The sequence below is a fragment of the Oryza brachyantha genome, chromosome 11 (assembly GCF_000231095.2).
Source record: "Oryza brachyantha chromosome 11, ObraRS2, whole genome shotgun sequence".
Lineage (NCBI taxonomy): Eukaryota > Viridiplantae > Streptophyta > Magnoliopsida > Poales > Poaceae > Oryza > Oryza brachyantha.
Genome location: NC_023173.2, coordinates 14,821,356 through 14,834,793, shown reverse-complemented (window position 1 = coordinate 14,834,793; position 13,438 = coordinate 14,821,356). Strand labels below are relative to the sequence as shown.

Genomic DNA, 13,438 nt, shown 5'->3' with positions numbered 1-13,438 from the left:
CTAGTTTGTTCGACGGTTTATCTGAGACTTGTTGTTATTTCGATCTATCTATTAGTTTGGAGTAGTAGTAGAGGTTATCGATCAAGGTTATTCTGATATTTCGTCCAATTTGTCAACATGGATTCGCACGCTTGATTCGGCCTCGGTTTAGTCCAATCAATCTGGTTTGCTGAGTTTATGTTTACAGATTAGATTGGATGTTTGCATAGTCTTTTTGCCAGAGTTCTAGCCAGCCTTATCCCAAGTAATTTATCGATTTGCTTGTTAAGTTTATATATCGTCATATTTTCTGTAATTATTGTTCTAGATTACATATTATCTCAGTTTTGTCCAATCTATGTCGATTTGGTCTGATATGCTTTCAGAAGTTTGTCTAATCTACTGAGCTTAGCAGATAAGCCGATAGATTACGATGGTTTAATAGATAATTATCAGTATTCTACAGTGTTACCTTGATTTCATGCTTGGTCATGTTTAAACCTGAACTGCCTTGGTTTAGTCTGATCTTCTAGGTTTAGCTTGTATATGCATGTTGTTATTTAATATTGTTATGTGCTGATAATTAGTGTAGTAATCCAGTTTTATCATGTTTAAGTTACACTGAACCCTATCAGCTATTGATTGCATGTGCGGTAATCACTAAATCGGTCTGATCTGCTGGTTAATCCTGAAACTGTCTCGGTTAAGTTCGATCTTTCAAGAAAAAACTAGTCAGCTGGCCCTTTAGTTGCTATCATACTAATAATTTAGCTGATAAGATATTATTTTATGTTATATATCATGAAATTCCTACAAAGCCGATTGTCTTAGTCCATCGGCTAGGGTCCTGAAGCGATATCGGCTATCTGACCGATAAAACCTTTGGATTTAACAGTTTATCCTTGTTTTTTCATATTTTGTCAGTTACATGATCAAACTGACTGGCACGCCTGGTTTTTCTAAGAATTTAGTTCTTGCACTGAAGCAGTCTAAGAAAGTCTTCCAAGGCTTCGTGTGTGACACGTCATCAGTTAACTTTTGACGTCAACATGATCAAATTGAATTTTAGGGCTATAGAAGGGATCGGATAAATTTCAGGGGTATAGAATGGATTAGGTGAGTTTTCATTTATACACAGGGAATTTACCTTTTGACATACCTAAAATTTTCTTGTATACTTCTTCCTTTAATGAAAGCACTTTGATTATGTGATGCCAAAGTTTGCAGTTTTGGGGCTAGTCTGTTTGCCAAAATTTTGGGGAAGATTTTGCCCAAGGAGTGTACCAAACTGATTGGCCTATAGTGTGCCACACTCTAGGCATCCTATTTGTTGGGAAGAAGAGCAATGTACGCCATAGTTAGCAGCTAGAAATGAGTAAATGACTGCCTCTTGACCGAGAGCTGGAGAATAGTCAGTTAGGTCTTCATGGATTATGTTCCAGCACTTTTTATAGAAGAGTACTGTGAAGCCATCTCGCCTGGCGCCCTTTCTGACTTTAACTAAGACCACAGTTTTTATCTCATCTAAATCCTATAAGTCATATATGCATAGTCGCATGCATGCTCTGAAAGTTAATTGCTGCTTCTCACTGTACCCGAGAGCCTAGGTGGTGAGAGAAAAAAAAATTGTAGACGACTTGCTTTGTTGTGATTTTTTTAACAACTTTTAATAAATAATTTTATTATTAAACCTTGAAGGTAAATAATTTTATCATTTTAACATTTTTGACCACACCACCTCTTCTAGCATGGCAAAAAGAGCCGTTACACCAAACTAGCCAGCACTGATGAGGCAAGATAATACTGTCACACCAACTACTCCACATGACAACATTATTTTGCCATGCTAGGTGGGGTGGCGTGGACAAAACGTTCATATGGTGAAAATATTTAACAATGAGGTTTAGTAATAAAATTATTTATTAAAAATATGTTAAAAATAAAATAATATTATTTATGATTTCTTTGGTGGGAAAAGGCTACACCATCTTCCGAAGTTGAAGACTGGATGTGGTTTTCTTTTTCCTGGCTCTTGCCTTGATCTGGAAAAATCTGGTGTTTACATCCCCTACCTTCAACCACACCTATCTTGACCTCTGTTTTATCAACCTGTTGAGAGTAGATAGGCCTAGAAATTTTTGTTTAGTGTCATGCTTGAGTGAGATTTCATAAGTCGAGAGGGTTTAATGGCGTAAATCTTATAATTTTTATACTCCATTATTTCTATTCTTAATAAAAATTTGGTCGCTTATTCCAGCCGATCTGGCTAAAAAAAAGGTTACAACTGAAAAAAAAAAAAAGAGTGGAAACCTAGAAAACAGATAAAATGATACTACTCTGGCTCTCTAGCAGTTAACTAGTTGTTCAATCTCAAGTTCCCAATTGTAAGATTAGGTGTTATCCAAATTGGACTTGGCCATCCAGACCATAGCTGAGGGGGTGCAATTTCTTCACGGCTGTTATTTTCTAAGTTGAAAACACCTATGTCACGGGGAAGATCCCTAACCGATAATGCAATGTCCTCTTCATCATCAGTGAAGTAGACATGATTTGCCTTCAAGTGCGGGTATTCTTCAGAACTGAGACACTGTGACTTGTTATTCCCCAGAAATAACACATGATCTTGTAGCCCATTTATTTCCACAAGCTCTTTTGTTGCCATGTCGATCCTATACACATGTATGTTCTTAGTATGGATTAAAATCTTTGAAATGTCCCATTCTGGAGCATCCTCCTCATTGTCCCCGGCTGCAATTTCCTGCTCCCTCCAAACTTGCAGCACATCACCCCATGGTGCCTGAACAATGTACATGTTCTCGTGGATATAGCACTTCATCGAACCTACAAATACCTTCCTTGTGATAGCAGAAGAGCCAGTGCTGAGATCAAACACATCGATTCCTCCACTTGCTGTCAATGCATACAGAAGGCCATCCATGTAGATGCATTCCTCGTAGCACGTTTCACCCGGTGGCAGCCATGTCCATTTACAATCTCCTTCCCTTGCAAATGAAAGCTGATGGAATGGATTGTGAATGAGCACCACAATGTAGCCTCCCATGGAGGGTTCAAGAAACACGAATGCCTTGAAGTAGAGGTGATCACGGAGGCCATCGGGAGAATGGATCGTCGGATCTTCATGAACCATATCTCCCCAGTATTCCGACAACTCGTACTCGAGGACTACGCCTGCATCATCGGTGATGGGCTTGACGTGCTCCATGGTGGCGACGGACGGGAGAGCGACCTGTTCACCGGTGATCGGGTTCACCATGTGCAGCTCGGACCTCTCGTCGGCGGTGACCAGCCAGCCATGGGAGGAGCCGATCAGATGCCTCCTCCGGATGGGTGGATCCGGGAGCGTCAACTTGTAAACCTTATTCTCCGCGAGGCTGTAGAGGCAAGCAACCCTCTCATCGTCATCGGACGCAGATGTGTAGAACAGGCATGGTGTCTGGGCCCGTTTGTACTGGCCAAGCCTGAGTAGGCTGCCGTACGCGGCGCGCCATGACGCGCAGACGGAGCTCGCCCTCATGAGGTCAGGGATCTCGAGGAGGGAGAAGATATCCATCAGGATATCGTCTGGCAGATCGGCCGCCATGGCCTCGTCGCTCCAACACTTTCGTCTTGGTGGAAATCTTGGCTGAGCTCTGCTTCTTTGCACTGATTCTTGGGGAGGGGTCGGGCACGCATATATAGCGGGAGCAGAAGAGCAAATCCGATGGGAATTCGGTTTTCAGCCGACTCGGTAAGCAAATCCGATTGCAGGTGCTCGAGGGAATTCGTTGTGTAATTTGTTTTGTCTTCTGTGTGTGGGTGAAATCAGGTCGCAGTTGCAGTTTCGCATGAGTGTTAAATTGATATTGATAACCCTAAGGCTGTTAGGGTAAAAGGGAGAAAAAAGAATGGGTTTCTGAGATTGTTCAGTGTGAATGTGTACCGAACAATTGTTACTGTTTCTGATAATTTTGTTTGACTATGTGTTTTCTGATTGAAGAAACCTTTCTGGGACCATCCTTAAAAAATCTTATATATAAGAGTTTTACTTTCATCATTTCTTTTGTAGCTCAAGGTACTGGTACCTCGAGGTACTAAATCGTTTCTCACCATTGGATCTAGCTAATTAGGATGTGCACTGCTAATTAGGATGTGTAGGATCCAACGATCAGAAACGATTTGATACCACGAGATACTGGTACCTCGAGGTATAAAAGGATGGATGGAAGTAAAACTCTATATATAATATACAAATTCATTGTTCAACGTGCATCAGTGGTGTATGCTTTGCTATTTGCATCGATGATGTTTTTTTAGCCTTGCTCTTTATATTTCTGCCTACATGTTTTTGGTTCCCATTGTCAACCTGTGAAGAGATAAGGGACCATCACTGATCATCTGTTGCTATATTTGTTTTGAGTCGAAAGGTTGCCGGTGATAGAGAACAATAACGAAATCCGTGCCGTGTTATGTAAACAGATGTTACAAATATCAGCATCTGACTATCTGTAATGCAAAGCCATGCATTATCCATGTTATGGACACAAGATAACATTAGCATGTAACCACCGATATCTACCATATCTCCGTAGAGCTCCGGTCTGAAGTTACACCATCTCCAAACTAAAATGATCGAACAACACTGCGTACTAAACTGAAAGAATAACTTGGTAAGGTCATGCAAATCTATCTTAGCTACTTGATGACCTCGAAGATGATGGCTTCAATCCTGAGCTCGCTATCTGTAAAACGCTGCACCAAACGATCCCAGGAATCTTCTGCCTGCATATGTCAGGAGCCACAAATCAACCTCCAGTACATCGAATCAAAACGGAGCAGTTGAGAATCAGAGACAGCTTTGTTACCTCGATTGTCCTAGTATCAAATATGAGCCACTTGTTTTGGTCACGAGAAATACAGACATACCGTCCATCAGAGCAGCAGATCTGGAGAATATGAAACGAATGCATATGTAACTTGGATGTAAAATCCATTTGCCAGACAGTTATTATGAGTAAATTTTATATTCTAAGCAATAAAGAACAGGTGGCTCATATCCATGTAAAAAATAAGAGTTTTTTTTCTCATACTTGAGGAGGTACCATGAGATACCACTGTTTTCTAGGTAAAATTTGATATCTTTTAGTACCTAAGGTATCAAGAGATACTAAATTTTACGTAGAAAACAGTGGTATCTCTTGATATCTCCTTAAGGATGGTAAAATTGCGTAAAAAATAAGCTTAAACATAGGAAGAAACAGGAACAAAAGTAGATGATCTCCAACACAAATGCTCAAAAATCTCAGCAAAGTATACCGCCTACATATACTACCCATTCTTGCTTGATTTTTATTTCTCAAAATATTCCTACCATTTTGGGATGGGTGAAGCATCGCACACAAGGGTCACACAAAGTGATCAGTTGCAGTCAAATAATCAAGCTTTACAATTGATCCAACACAATTTGAAGGGAAAGAAATTCCTAATACTATATGACATGAACTCAGACGGTGATAGCGAGAGCATTCCTCGCTTTAGATTCTCTTCTTTCCCCCTTCTCTTTCCCGACGTTTGTAATATGCTGAGTGGCTTTCGTTTCGGTTGAGCCACGACTTGGGTTTGAACCTCACTCCCCCTTAATAAGTTATGATATGTGAGCCCTTTCTCTCGTTTTCAGTGTGTTTTTAATATATTGCTTATTCCCTCAAAATTAAAGATGGACAATGCCAATAAAGAAATAAATAATATCAAACTTGTAAAAAATGATGTAAATATCTTGGAAACTGCATATCGACCAATATCAAAAGACTTGTACTTTTCCGAATCCCTTAAATATCAGAACTGAACCGCAGGATAAGGTTGTTTGTGTGGTTTCATCAGCAAATTCAATTCAGGAAAACAGAAAGGCTTCGTGTGAACTTACCATCGAGGCCAGAGTATACTTAGTTGTGATTGTAATATTGGTGGGAGATGTACAACCAATCAGAAGTTTAGACAGGCTGACATGGCTTTCGCTACTACCCATGCTGTTCAACACTGCAAAAGGAGACAATAAAGGAATTGTTTCATACTTTCATTTAAACTAGTTCTAAGGGAAAAAAGGTTGACTATTGCAGTAGATTCTTGACACACCATAGAGCTCAGAGGAAACTTATTATTTACTTATGCGTGAAAAGTCACATACAACTTTACAGTTATCCTTTTTCCATTTGATGAATATATCTATCTTTTTTTTCTCATTTTATTTATATTTTAAGGACAGCAAGTCATAATGAAGATAATTACTGTAGATTATAATGCTTATTGGGCTTGATTTGAAATAATTTGCTAATTTTGTCCCGATGTCATGGATTTTTGTTCTCTAATAGAGGCATGATCACAACAGTTTTAAGTAGCAATTTACTATTGTAAATGAACAGTTACCTATTATAAAGTAGTGCTGTGTGGTCAAAAGAAAATGGCCAATAATCTTCAGATTTCCACACGACTGGCATTTCTCCTGGTAGCATAACTGCTGCTCATCCATTGCAACCGGAAGATCTGCAAAGCACTTAATCTGCAGGAAAGGAGAATGAGAATTGCAACAGTCACCGCATGCCAGAATTTCATGCCACAGTTTTACATATACTCCCTCCGTTTCTTAATGTAAGACTTTATAGCTTTGCCTAGATTCATATGGTTGCTAATGAATCTAGACATACATATTAATTAGATACATTCATCAATTAATAAATATAGGCAAGGCTAAAAAGTCTTACAATATGTAGTACCATATTGATGTGGCTAAGCAGGGAATTTACATTATGCACCTTTGTTATTTCCGGTGAACCTGCATCAAGTTTATGGGAAAATGCACTATATTCTTCTTCATCAATACACACTCCACACCACCTACAACTCACTTGCACCAAGATCCTCATCCCAAAAAGATAATGATCCTCATCCCAAAAAGATAATGCGCTCGGCATATACAGTCTTCACACTTGATTGGACTTACTACTTGTCCCTGAATCTTGTTATGGAAACAGAAATGCAAAGAAGCTTCTGACATGTGCAGTCCCTTGAGAACTATAGCCAAAACATCAGAAGCAAAAGAAATTCCAGCCCTCAGCTGAAAATGATTCACCAGGTTTGCTTTGTAAACACACAAGAACATGCGTAACATAGATGCTAGTACTCTAAGAAGACAGGTTCACTAATTCATAAATAAGTAGGAACAACCAACATCATCTGAAAAAAGGGAGAGAAACATAGAAAAAGAAAGCCTGGCAGCTCTTAGTAATGGTACATAACAGTATTATAACTGTGCTCACTAATTCACACGCTTAATGTTAAAAACATAATAGACAATCAACAAGATAAAAAAAGTGACTCTGGTATGAGAAAAAGAAAAACTGAAGTCCTTCATGGCAAGGTCTGGGGTGCTTTATACAATGAAATGTAATGATGCCACATCCACATATTGTTAGGGAAGTCGTAAAGTTTCGTAATGATCAGAAAGTATGATAAGAATACCTTTTGAAATATACTTCTATCATTTACAATCTGGCACAAATTGCTCTTCAGAGAAGTCAGTGAATAATACATTCCATTGTGATCATTGTTCTCCCAAGAAGAGAAGATGTCATAGAATATATCAGCAATGCAAAAGCCATCATGACTTGACTGGAAACAGACAGGTGGTCTCTTTAAAAAATCATCTCAAAGGCCTCAAATTCCAAAATGTCTGCACAAGATGCAGGAAATTATTTGATCAAATTACATGTTTTCATCAAAACATCTAACCACATTGCAACTGCAAACTACCTGTAGGATCAAATGCAAGATTAATATGTCTTCACTGCTTTCGTTGAGAACATCACACTTTTGATAGATGGAAGTCTTTGCTGTTTCCTCTGGAAATTGGCCAGAAGATCCTGGTTTATGAGATTTCCAAGTTAAAATAAACAATTGTGCTTCATTACTGAATAAGTGAATAGAGTTCCAAAAATTAGAGCAGTACAGAATATTCTGTTTGTTTAGTACTGACCATGTGACTAAACATTGTGATCGTCAAGATTCGAGACAAACAGTGGTCATATTCTGCCTCAAAAAATAAAAAAGGGACATTGTGGCCATATTAAAAGTATATTTTTCTTGAGGATGAATGACTTCATTTGCTCTCATGAATCGATCATCCACATCATGAAACACTATTACCATTTGCACAGGAAGTGCTAAATTCTCCTGTAAGCAATGTGATTATTACAGCTTATAGTAACAACAATTAATCATATAACATACTGTTAATCACTAAAATGGACCGCTGTAAACAGTTAGATAGGATCATGAAAAATGTGTCACCGCAGCCAGCAGGTATACTGAAGAGTTCAATCAACATCTGACAACTATACCAAAATAGCATTAGGATCCAAGTCGATGCAGATTACATTTGGTGTCCAACAAGATTAAACTCCCTACTACAAGATCTGAAACCAAATAGCGCACACCAAGACACACCCATAGATATTATTGAAGCATAGATATAATGCATTACATCCTGTCAGGCGATCATATGGAACGATGGACAACCCATAGTTCAAATTCCAAAGCATCACGTAGTTAATTCACAAGATTTTGTTTTATAGCCTCCTAGAAATGAATTTCTTCGGATCGTTCCCAGCATCAAATGAGCTTACATATAGTTTTGTGTTTATATAACACAAAAACATATGTATGCTAAAATCATTTTCATATGACGATATCACCGATTCTGTCTGCAAAGATAGAATATGGACTCAATAGCATTACTACCAACAATTAATACAAGACAAGATAACAAGCTCAAAATACGATAGATGCATTTGTAAAATATTTCCTATCTTAATTATACTCATAATACACATTTCCTTGTGAGTTTAAATAAAAAAGGCATACCTAATATGTCGGGGCCTCTATTTTCATTTGGTGTACTGGGTTGAGGACTTGGACTTGATCGAGCAGAATTTAGATCAATCTCCAGTTTTTCCAGCTGTTCATCTAGCTTGTTTCCATTTTCATCCATATTGGTTGGTGGATCTTGCAATTTCATGTCCACAGTGGTCCCAGAGCTTCTATTTTCACCATGAAAGTCACTACAGGAATAATGAAATTTGCAAGCTGAGAGTCTGAGGAAACAAATGGCAATAGAGGAAAAACGAAACAAAATATTAGGTATTTATGTGCATTGTCGAGAATTATGAAACCTCCAGAAGAGGAAACAAGCGTATATATGGCAAGGCAAAGTTGGATGACCATGATTTTGATGTTATTACCCTTGATAACTTGTTTCTTTTCTGAACAAAACAGGAGAACGGTGCATCATTTCATTAAGGAGAAATAAAGTACAAAAGGTCAAGATGGAAGATCCATTACACTTTTGTTAGTAATAAGAAACATGGCCTCAGTATATGTGTCCTCATGAATGGTACATAATTAATGGACAAACTGAGCAAAAAAGAAAGACATAATGCAGAATATGTAAAAAAAAGAGAGAAATTCTGTGAATACTAGACATAAACAAATCAGAGCTAAATACATAATTCCTTAAAAAAAGTACAGGATAGTCCTGGCAAGAAATAATTAACAGAAATACACCAAATCAATATTATATTACCTTCCTTGATGATTCTGATTTATCTTTTGAGCCTCATCTGAGTGTGAAAACTGAAAGAAAGTTTTTTTTTTGTTAGTAATTCTGTTTCGTCGAATCAACTAATGAGACAATAATAAGACTGGAAAAGAATTTTGATTCTCTAGTATTAATTTTAAGTGGCAGATCCTAATAAACCAATAATAATACAAATTAATTAGGAGTGTTCAACAGAGAAATACTATTTTTTATTTTTCAATGTATGTAAAGGTAAACAAAACGAACCACTTCAACAGCACCACTGCTATAATTATAAGCTGCAATAGCAAGCATTTCATCAATATCAGCAGCACAAATCCTCTTAGCACCTACTTCCGGATCCTCAGACATGCATTTCTTTAATTTCATCTGCAAAGGTGGTGGCAATACTCGGTAATCACACACTATGAGAAAATATCTGCATAACTAGGCCTAGCAAGCAAATTCAGCACAGGACAAACCCATAGCAACGATCTTCCAATTGCCAAGATGACTTCTCGATAATCCACAGCAGAACCTTGAACAAATTTAATCCACAACTCCTGTATTCCTGGAAGAGCCTCAGCAAACTGCAATGCAGAACCAAAGTTGATCTCATGTAATACCAGCAAAAAATGGTCCCAATTGTATATAAAAATGTCAAACCTCAGTACTAAATTTATCTGCAGCCAAAGTCTTCAACTTCTCCTTGATGTGCTCAAGGAGCACAATTCCTTTCGTGCGTTTTCTTTCTATTATTTGAGACAGTGCATGTGTTCCTATTCCACTTGAGGGTTTATCAAACAGCCATCTGAACATCTGATCTCTCTCTTTAAAGCACACAATGTCGTTCTGATCAGAATCTTGAGAAAAAGTTATCCTATTGAAAGAGCACAGATCACTGTCAAATGCAGTGCAATCCAATTTCTGATCTAAAGCCGATTGCAGCCTCGGCAAAACTGCCCTTTGGTGCTTGCTGCACATGTGTGACAGTAGCGATGCAGTGTCCGTATGCTTCTTGCTATGGTTATCACAGAAGGGGCAAATCCAAAATCTGTAAGACTTGTGTTTCTCCACAAAGATCAGCACGTCCCACACGCTGAACGAAGCGCGATCAACCTTATTGTACTCCTCCTGTAGTGCATCAAACCTCACACTTAGGAACTCGCTCCTTTTCTGTTCTGTCATACAACTCCAGTAATCGTTGGCTGCACCTACGATCTTGTTGATCAGCTCATGGAACACGCAGGAGAGAGAAACTTCCCTCGCGCCGCGGTTCGGCCCGCTGATGGAACCAGGCGGCACGCAGTCATCTGCGGGATCATCAGGATTCTTCATGTTGAGAGCTCGGCGGCAATCTTTCTCCGCGGCATCGTAGTCGCCCAGGATGTACAGGAGCTTGGCGCGGAACGAGGCGATCACCATCGAGTTGGGGAACTTCTCCGCCGCGCGGTCCACGATGCTCAGGGTGCTGCGCCGCACGAAGCTCCTCTTGTCGATGGACTCGTCGAGGAGGCGATTGAACTTGAGGTCCATGTAGCCGTAGAAGCACTGCGCGCGCGACGAGCCCGGGAAGGCCTCGGCGAGGCTCCTCGCGTTCTTTCGCTGCTCCAGCGCCGCGTCGCGCTCAGCTTTCAGGATCTCCGTCGCCGACGCACCCGGTTTTGCCTGGAGGAGAGCGCCCACCTCCTTGGCGCCGTCCGAGGCTTCAAACATTTGTCCTACCGAGATATCGATCAACTGCTCCGTCAGGCGGCCGTAGGCGACGTCGGCCTTCTCCCTTGCCTCCTTCACCCTCTCGTTCACGGTGGTGCGGTCGCGGCCGTGCAGGCCGTACGCCGCGTTGTGAAGAGCTGGGTCGACGGGGAGGGGGATGGCCAGTGCGTAGTTGTACTCGACCTCCGCCTCCTGGTACATGGTGGTGAAGGCGAAGACGTCGCCGAGCGCGGTGGCGATGTCGACGCAGTCGGGGACGAGCTGCTTGGCCTTGGAGAGTGCTTGGCGGGCCAACTCGACGTGCTTGATCGCCTCCCGGTCCGCGTCGATGGCCACCTTCCCGCCAAGTTTTTCGATGTTCCGCGCCCTGATCGCTGCGGCGTGGTGGAGGTCCCCGGCGAGCCGGAGCGCCATCGCCGACCGCGGGTGCGAGCGGGAGAGCTTCACGGCGCGGGCCAGCGCCCCCTTGTGGTCCCCGTCGTACTCCTGCAGCAGCACGGACCGAGCCTCCTTCACCACGTCCTTGCCGCCGCTGGCCATCGCCGTGCCGGTGCAGTTGCTCGCTCGCCCGGCGCTTGTCGAAATGCCGCGGCGGGGCGAGATGTCGCGGGCGCTCGTCGAAACTCCGCACAGCAGCACGATCGAGGAGTACGAAGCGGAAGGGATGGAGCGTTTGGCGGCGGAGGATACGGCGGCGGAGGCGGAGGCGGAGGCGGAGGCGGCGGTTCCTCTTGTTGTTGAGAGAGGCCGCGAGGTGGTAGGGGGATATGAAGGGTTTATTGAGCGGTTAAGCCGTAGATCGCAATCTGGATGTATACATAGAAGTACAGATACAGCGGATAGGATTACCATCTATTTGGGCCAATTGCCTTAAAAAAAAGGCTAAAATCAAGCAATTTCAAGTGATTGTTTGGACGTTTTATCGAAAAAAAATCAAACGGTGTATTTGCGGACGAAAAATAATTTATAAATAAAAAATTTATATAGACATACTTAGCGATATAAAAATCAATACGATAAAATAAACTTCGAACAAAACATTAAAATTAACTCTAAATTTAATGTTAAAAATTTAAATTTTGATTCATAAGCATAAATATAAATAAAAAGATGCGGTTGTAAGGCATTCCAACTATCACAATTTTACGACCAGATTTTAGTGTCTTATAGGTAGCTGCAACGATCTATTTGCGAGTGCCGAAATTTTGGAAACTGATCTGTTTGCACATAATGAGGATGAAACCTGGATTGGAAATTGAACCAGTTCGAAGTATTTAATAAGATATCTAATATATCATAATACAAATAGTGCACAACTGAAATATTCACTGCCCTGCGTGTTGTATCTCTGGTGGTAGAACCAGGTTTCGGTGGTAGAACCAGGTTTCACTTACATGGCTACCGCCCCTGACGCGGCTGCTTGGTGGTTGCACGGTTACCGCGCATGCCGTAAAACCACGATAAATTTAAAAACAAAAAATTAAATTCAAATCTCCACGGTAACTATGTTTACCGCGCGGGTTTGCACAGTTGCCACGAACCACGGCTAATGCTTGTTGGAACAGCGTATGAGAACGGCGGAAACCGTGGTTTCCCATGCGATTTTTGCAGCCAAAACCACGGTTACCGTGAGGAAACCCTGAGGAGAAGAATATTTAAAAATAATAAAATTTGTGAGATGTTAAATGCGAAACAACTTAAAATCTGAAAAAAATACAGGAAAAATATTTTGTAACTATATTTGTGACATTTAGAACATGTTATAGGGAAAACAAGAAAATTGACATAACATTTTTTAAATTTTTAACATTGCAACATACAAAAGTACACCGTCGTATCATCCTTCACCAAATGATTCACATCAATAACATGTAACAACAACTTCATTTTTATTGCTGCGTCAACAGCTATACCTACTGCCCATTATTAGGAACAAAACAATTATGTATATACTAACATGCACATATAATTTTCCTCCATAAATATTTTCCCTATATTTATCGTTGTATATTTGTATTTCAACATTATGTACCTTGGTGTCTAGTACAAATTAATAATGACTCAACAACAAAATATTCTTAATCATCTTATGAAATATTATTTGCAATAGGCTATTTT

General features: G+C 40.4%; 3 protein-coding genes across 3 annotated transcripts; all 3 read right to left on the bottom strand.

Annotated features, from left to right (window-relative positions):
- Window positions 1-2,230: 2,230 nt before the first annotated feature.
- LOC121055804 lies at window positions 2,231-3,629 on the bottom strand. Its single transcript, XM_040529094.1, has one exon. It carries the CDS (start codon window positions 3,578-3,580, stop codon window positions 2,336-2,338), a length of 1,245 nt encoding a protein of 414 aa, XP_040385028.1. The 5' UTR covers window positions 3,581-3,629; the 3' UTR covers window positions 2,231-2,335.
- An 813-nt stretch (window positions 3,630-4,442) lies between these two features.
- On the bottom strand, window positions 4,443-6,944 carry LOC107303402. Its single transcript, XM_040528564.1, has 5 exons — window positions 6,879-6,944; window positions 6,400-6,532; window positions 5,900-6,012; window positions 4,842-4,922; window positions 4,443-4,758 (listed from the first exon to the last, which is right to left on the bottom strand). The coding sequence occupies exons 1-5, from the start codon at window positions 6,942-6,944 to the stop codon at window positions 4,672-4,674; spliced, it is 480 nt and encodes a 159-aa protein (XP_040384498.1). The 3' UTR covers window positions 4,443-4,671.
- A 1,393-nt stretch (window positions 6,945-8,337) lies between these two features.
- Window positions 8,338-11,860, bottom strand: LOC102713140. Its single transcript, XM_015842426.1, has 6 exons — window positions 10,271-11,860; window positions 10,087-10,194; window positions 9,872-9,994; window positions 9,611-9,660; window positions 8,893-9,089; window positions 8,338-8,732 (listed from the first exon to the last, which is right to left on the bottom strand). The coding sequence occupies exons 1-6, from the start codon at window positions 11,858-11,860 to the stop codon at window positions 8,707-8,709; spliced, it is 2,094 nt and encodes a 697-aa protein (XP_015697912.1). The 3' UTR covers window positions 8,338-8,706.
- Between the last annotated feature and the right edge of the window lie 1,578 nt (window positions 11,861-13,438).

Coding starts and splice junctions, on each gene's coding strand:
- LOC121055804 (XM_040529094.1), bottom strand. CDS start 3,580: ATGGCGGCCGATCTGCCAGACGATATCCTGATGGATATCTTCTCCCTC.
- LOC107303402 (XM_040528564.1), bottom strand. CDS start 6,944: ATGCCGAGCGCATTATCTTTTTGGGATGAGGATCATTATCTTTTTGGG. Junction 6,533..6,878: donor GGATGAGGATCTTGGTGCAA/GTGAGTTGTAGG, acceptor CCTTTCCTGCAG/ATTAAGTGCTTTGCAGATCT. Junction 6,013..6,399: donor ACAGCACTACTTTATAATAG/GTAACTGTTCAT, acceptor CTCCTTTTGCAG/TGTTGAACAGCATGGGTAGT.
- LOC102713140 (XM_015842426.1), bottom strand. CDS start 11,860: ATGGCCAGCGGCGGCAAGGACGTGGTGAAGGAGGCTCGGTCCGTGCTG. Junction 9,661..9,871: donor GCAGTGGTGCTGTTGAAGTG/GTTCGTTTTGTT, acceptor ACTTTCTTTCAG/TTTTCACACTCAGATGAGGC. Junction 8,733..8,892: donor TAGAGGCCCCGACATATTAG/GTATGCCTTTTT, acceptor CTATCTTTGCAG/ACAGAATCGGTGATATCGTC.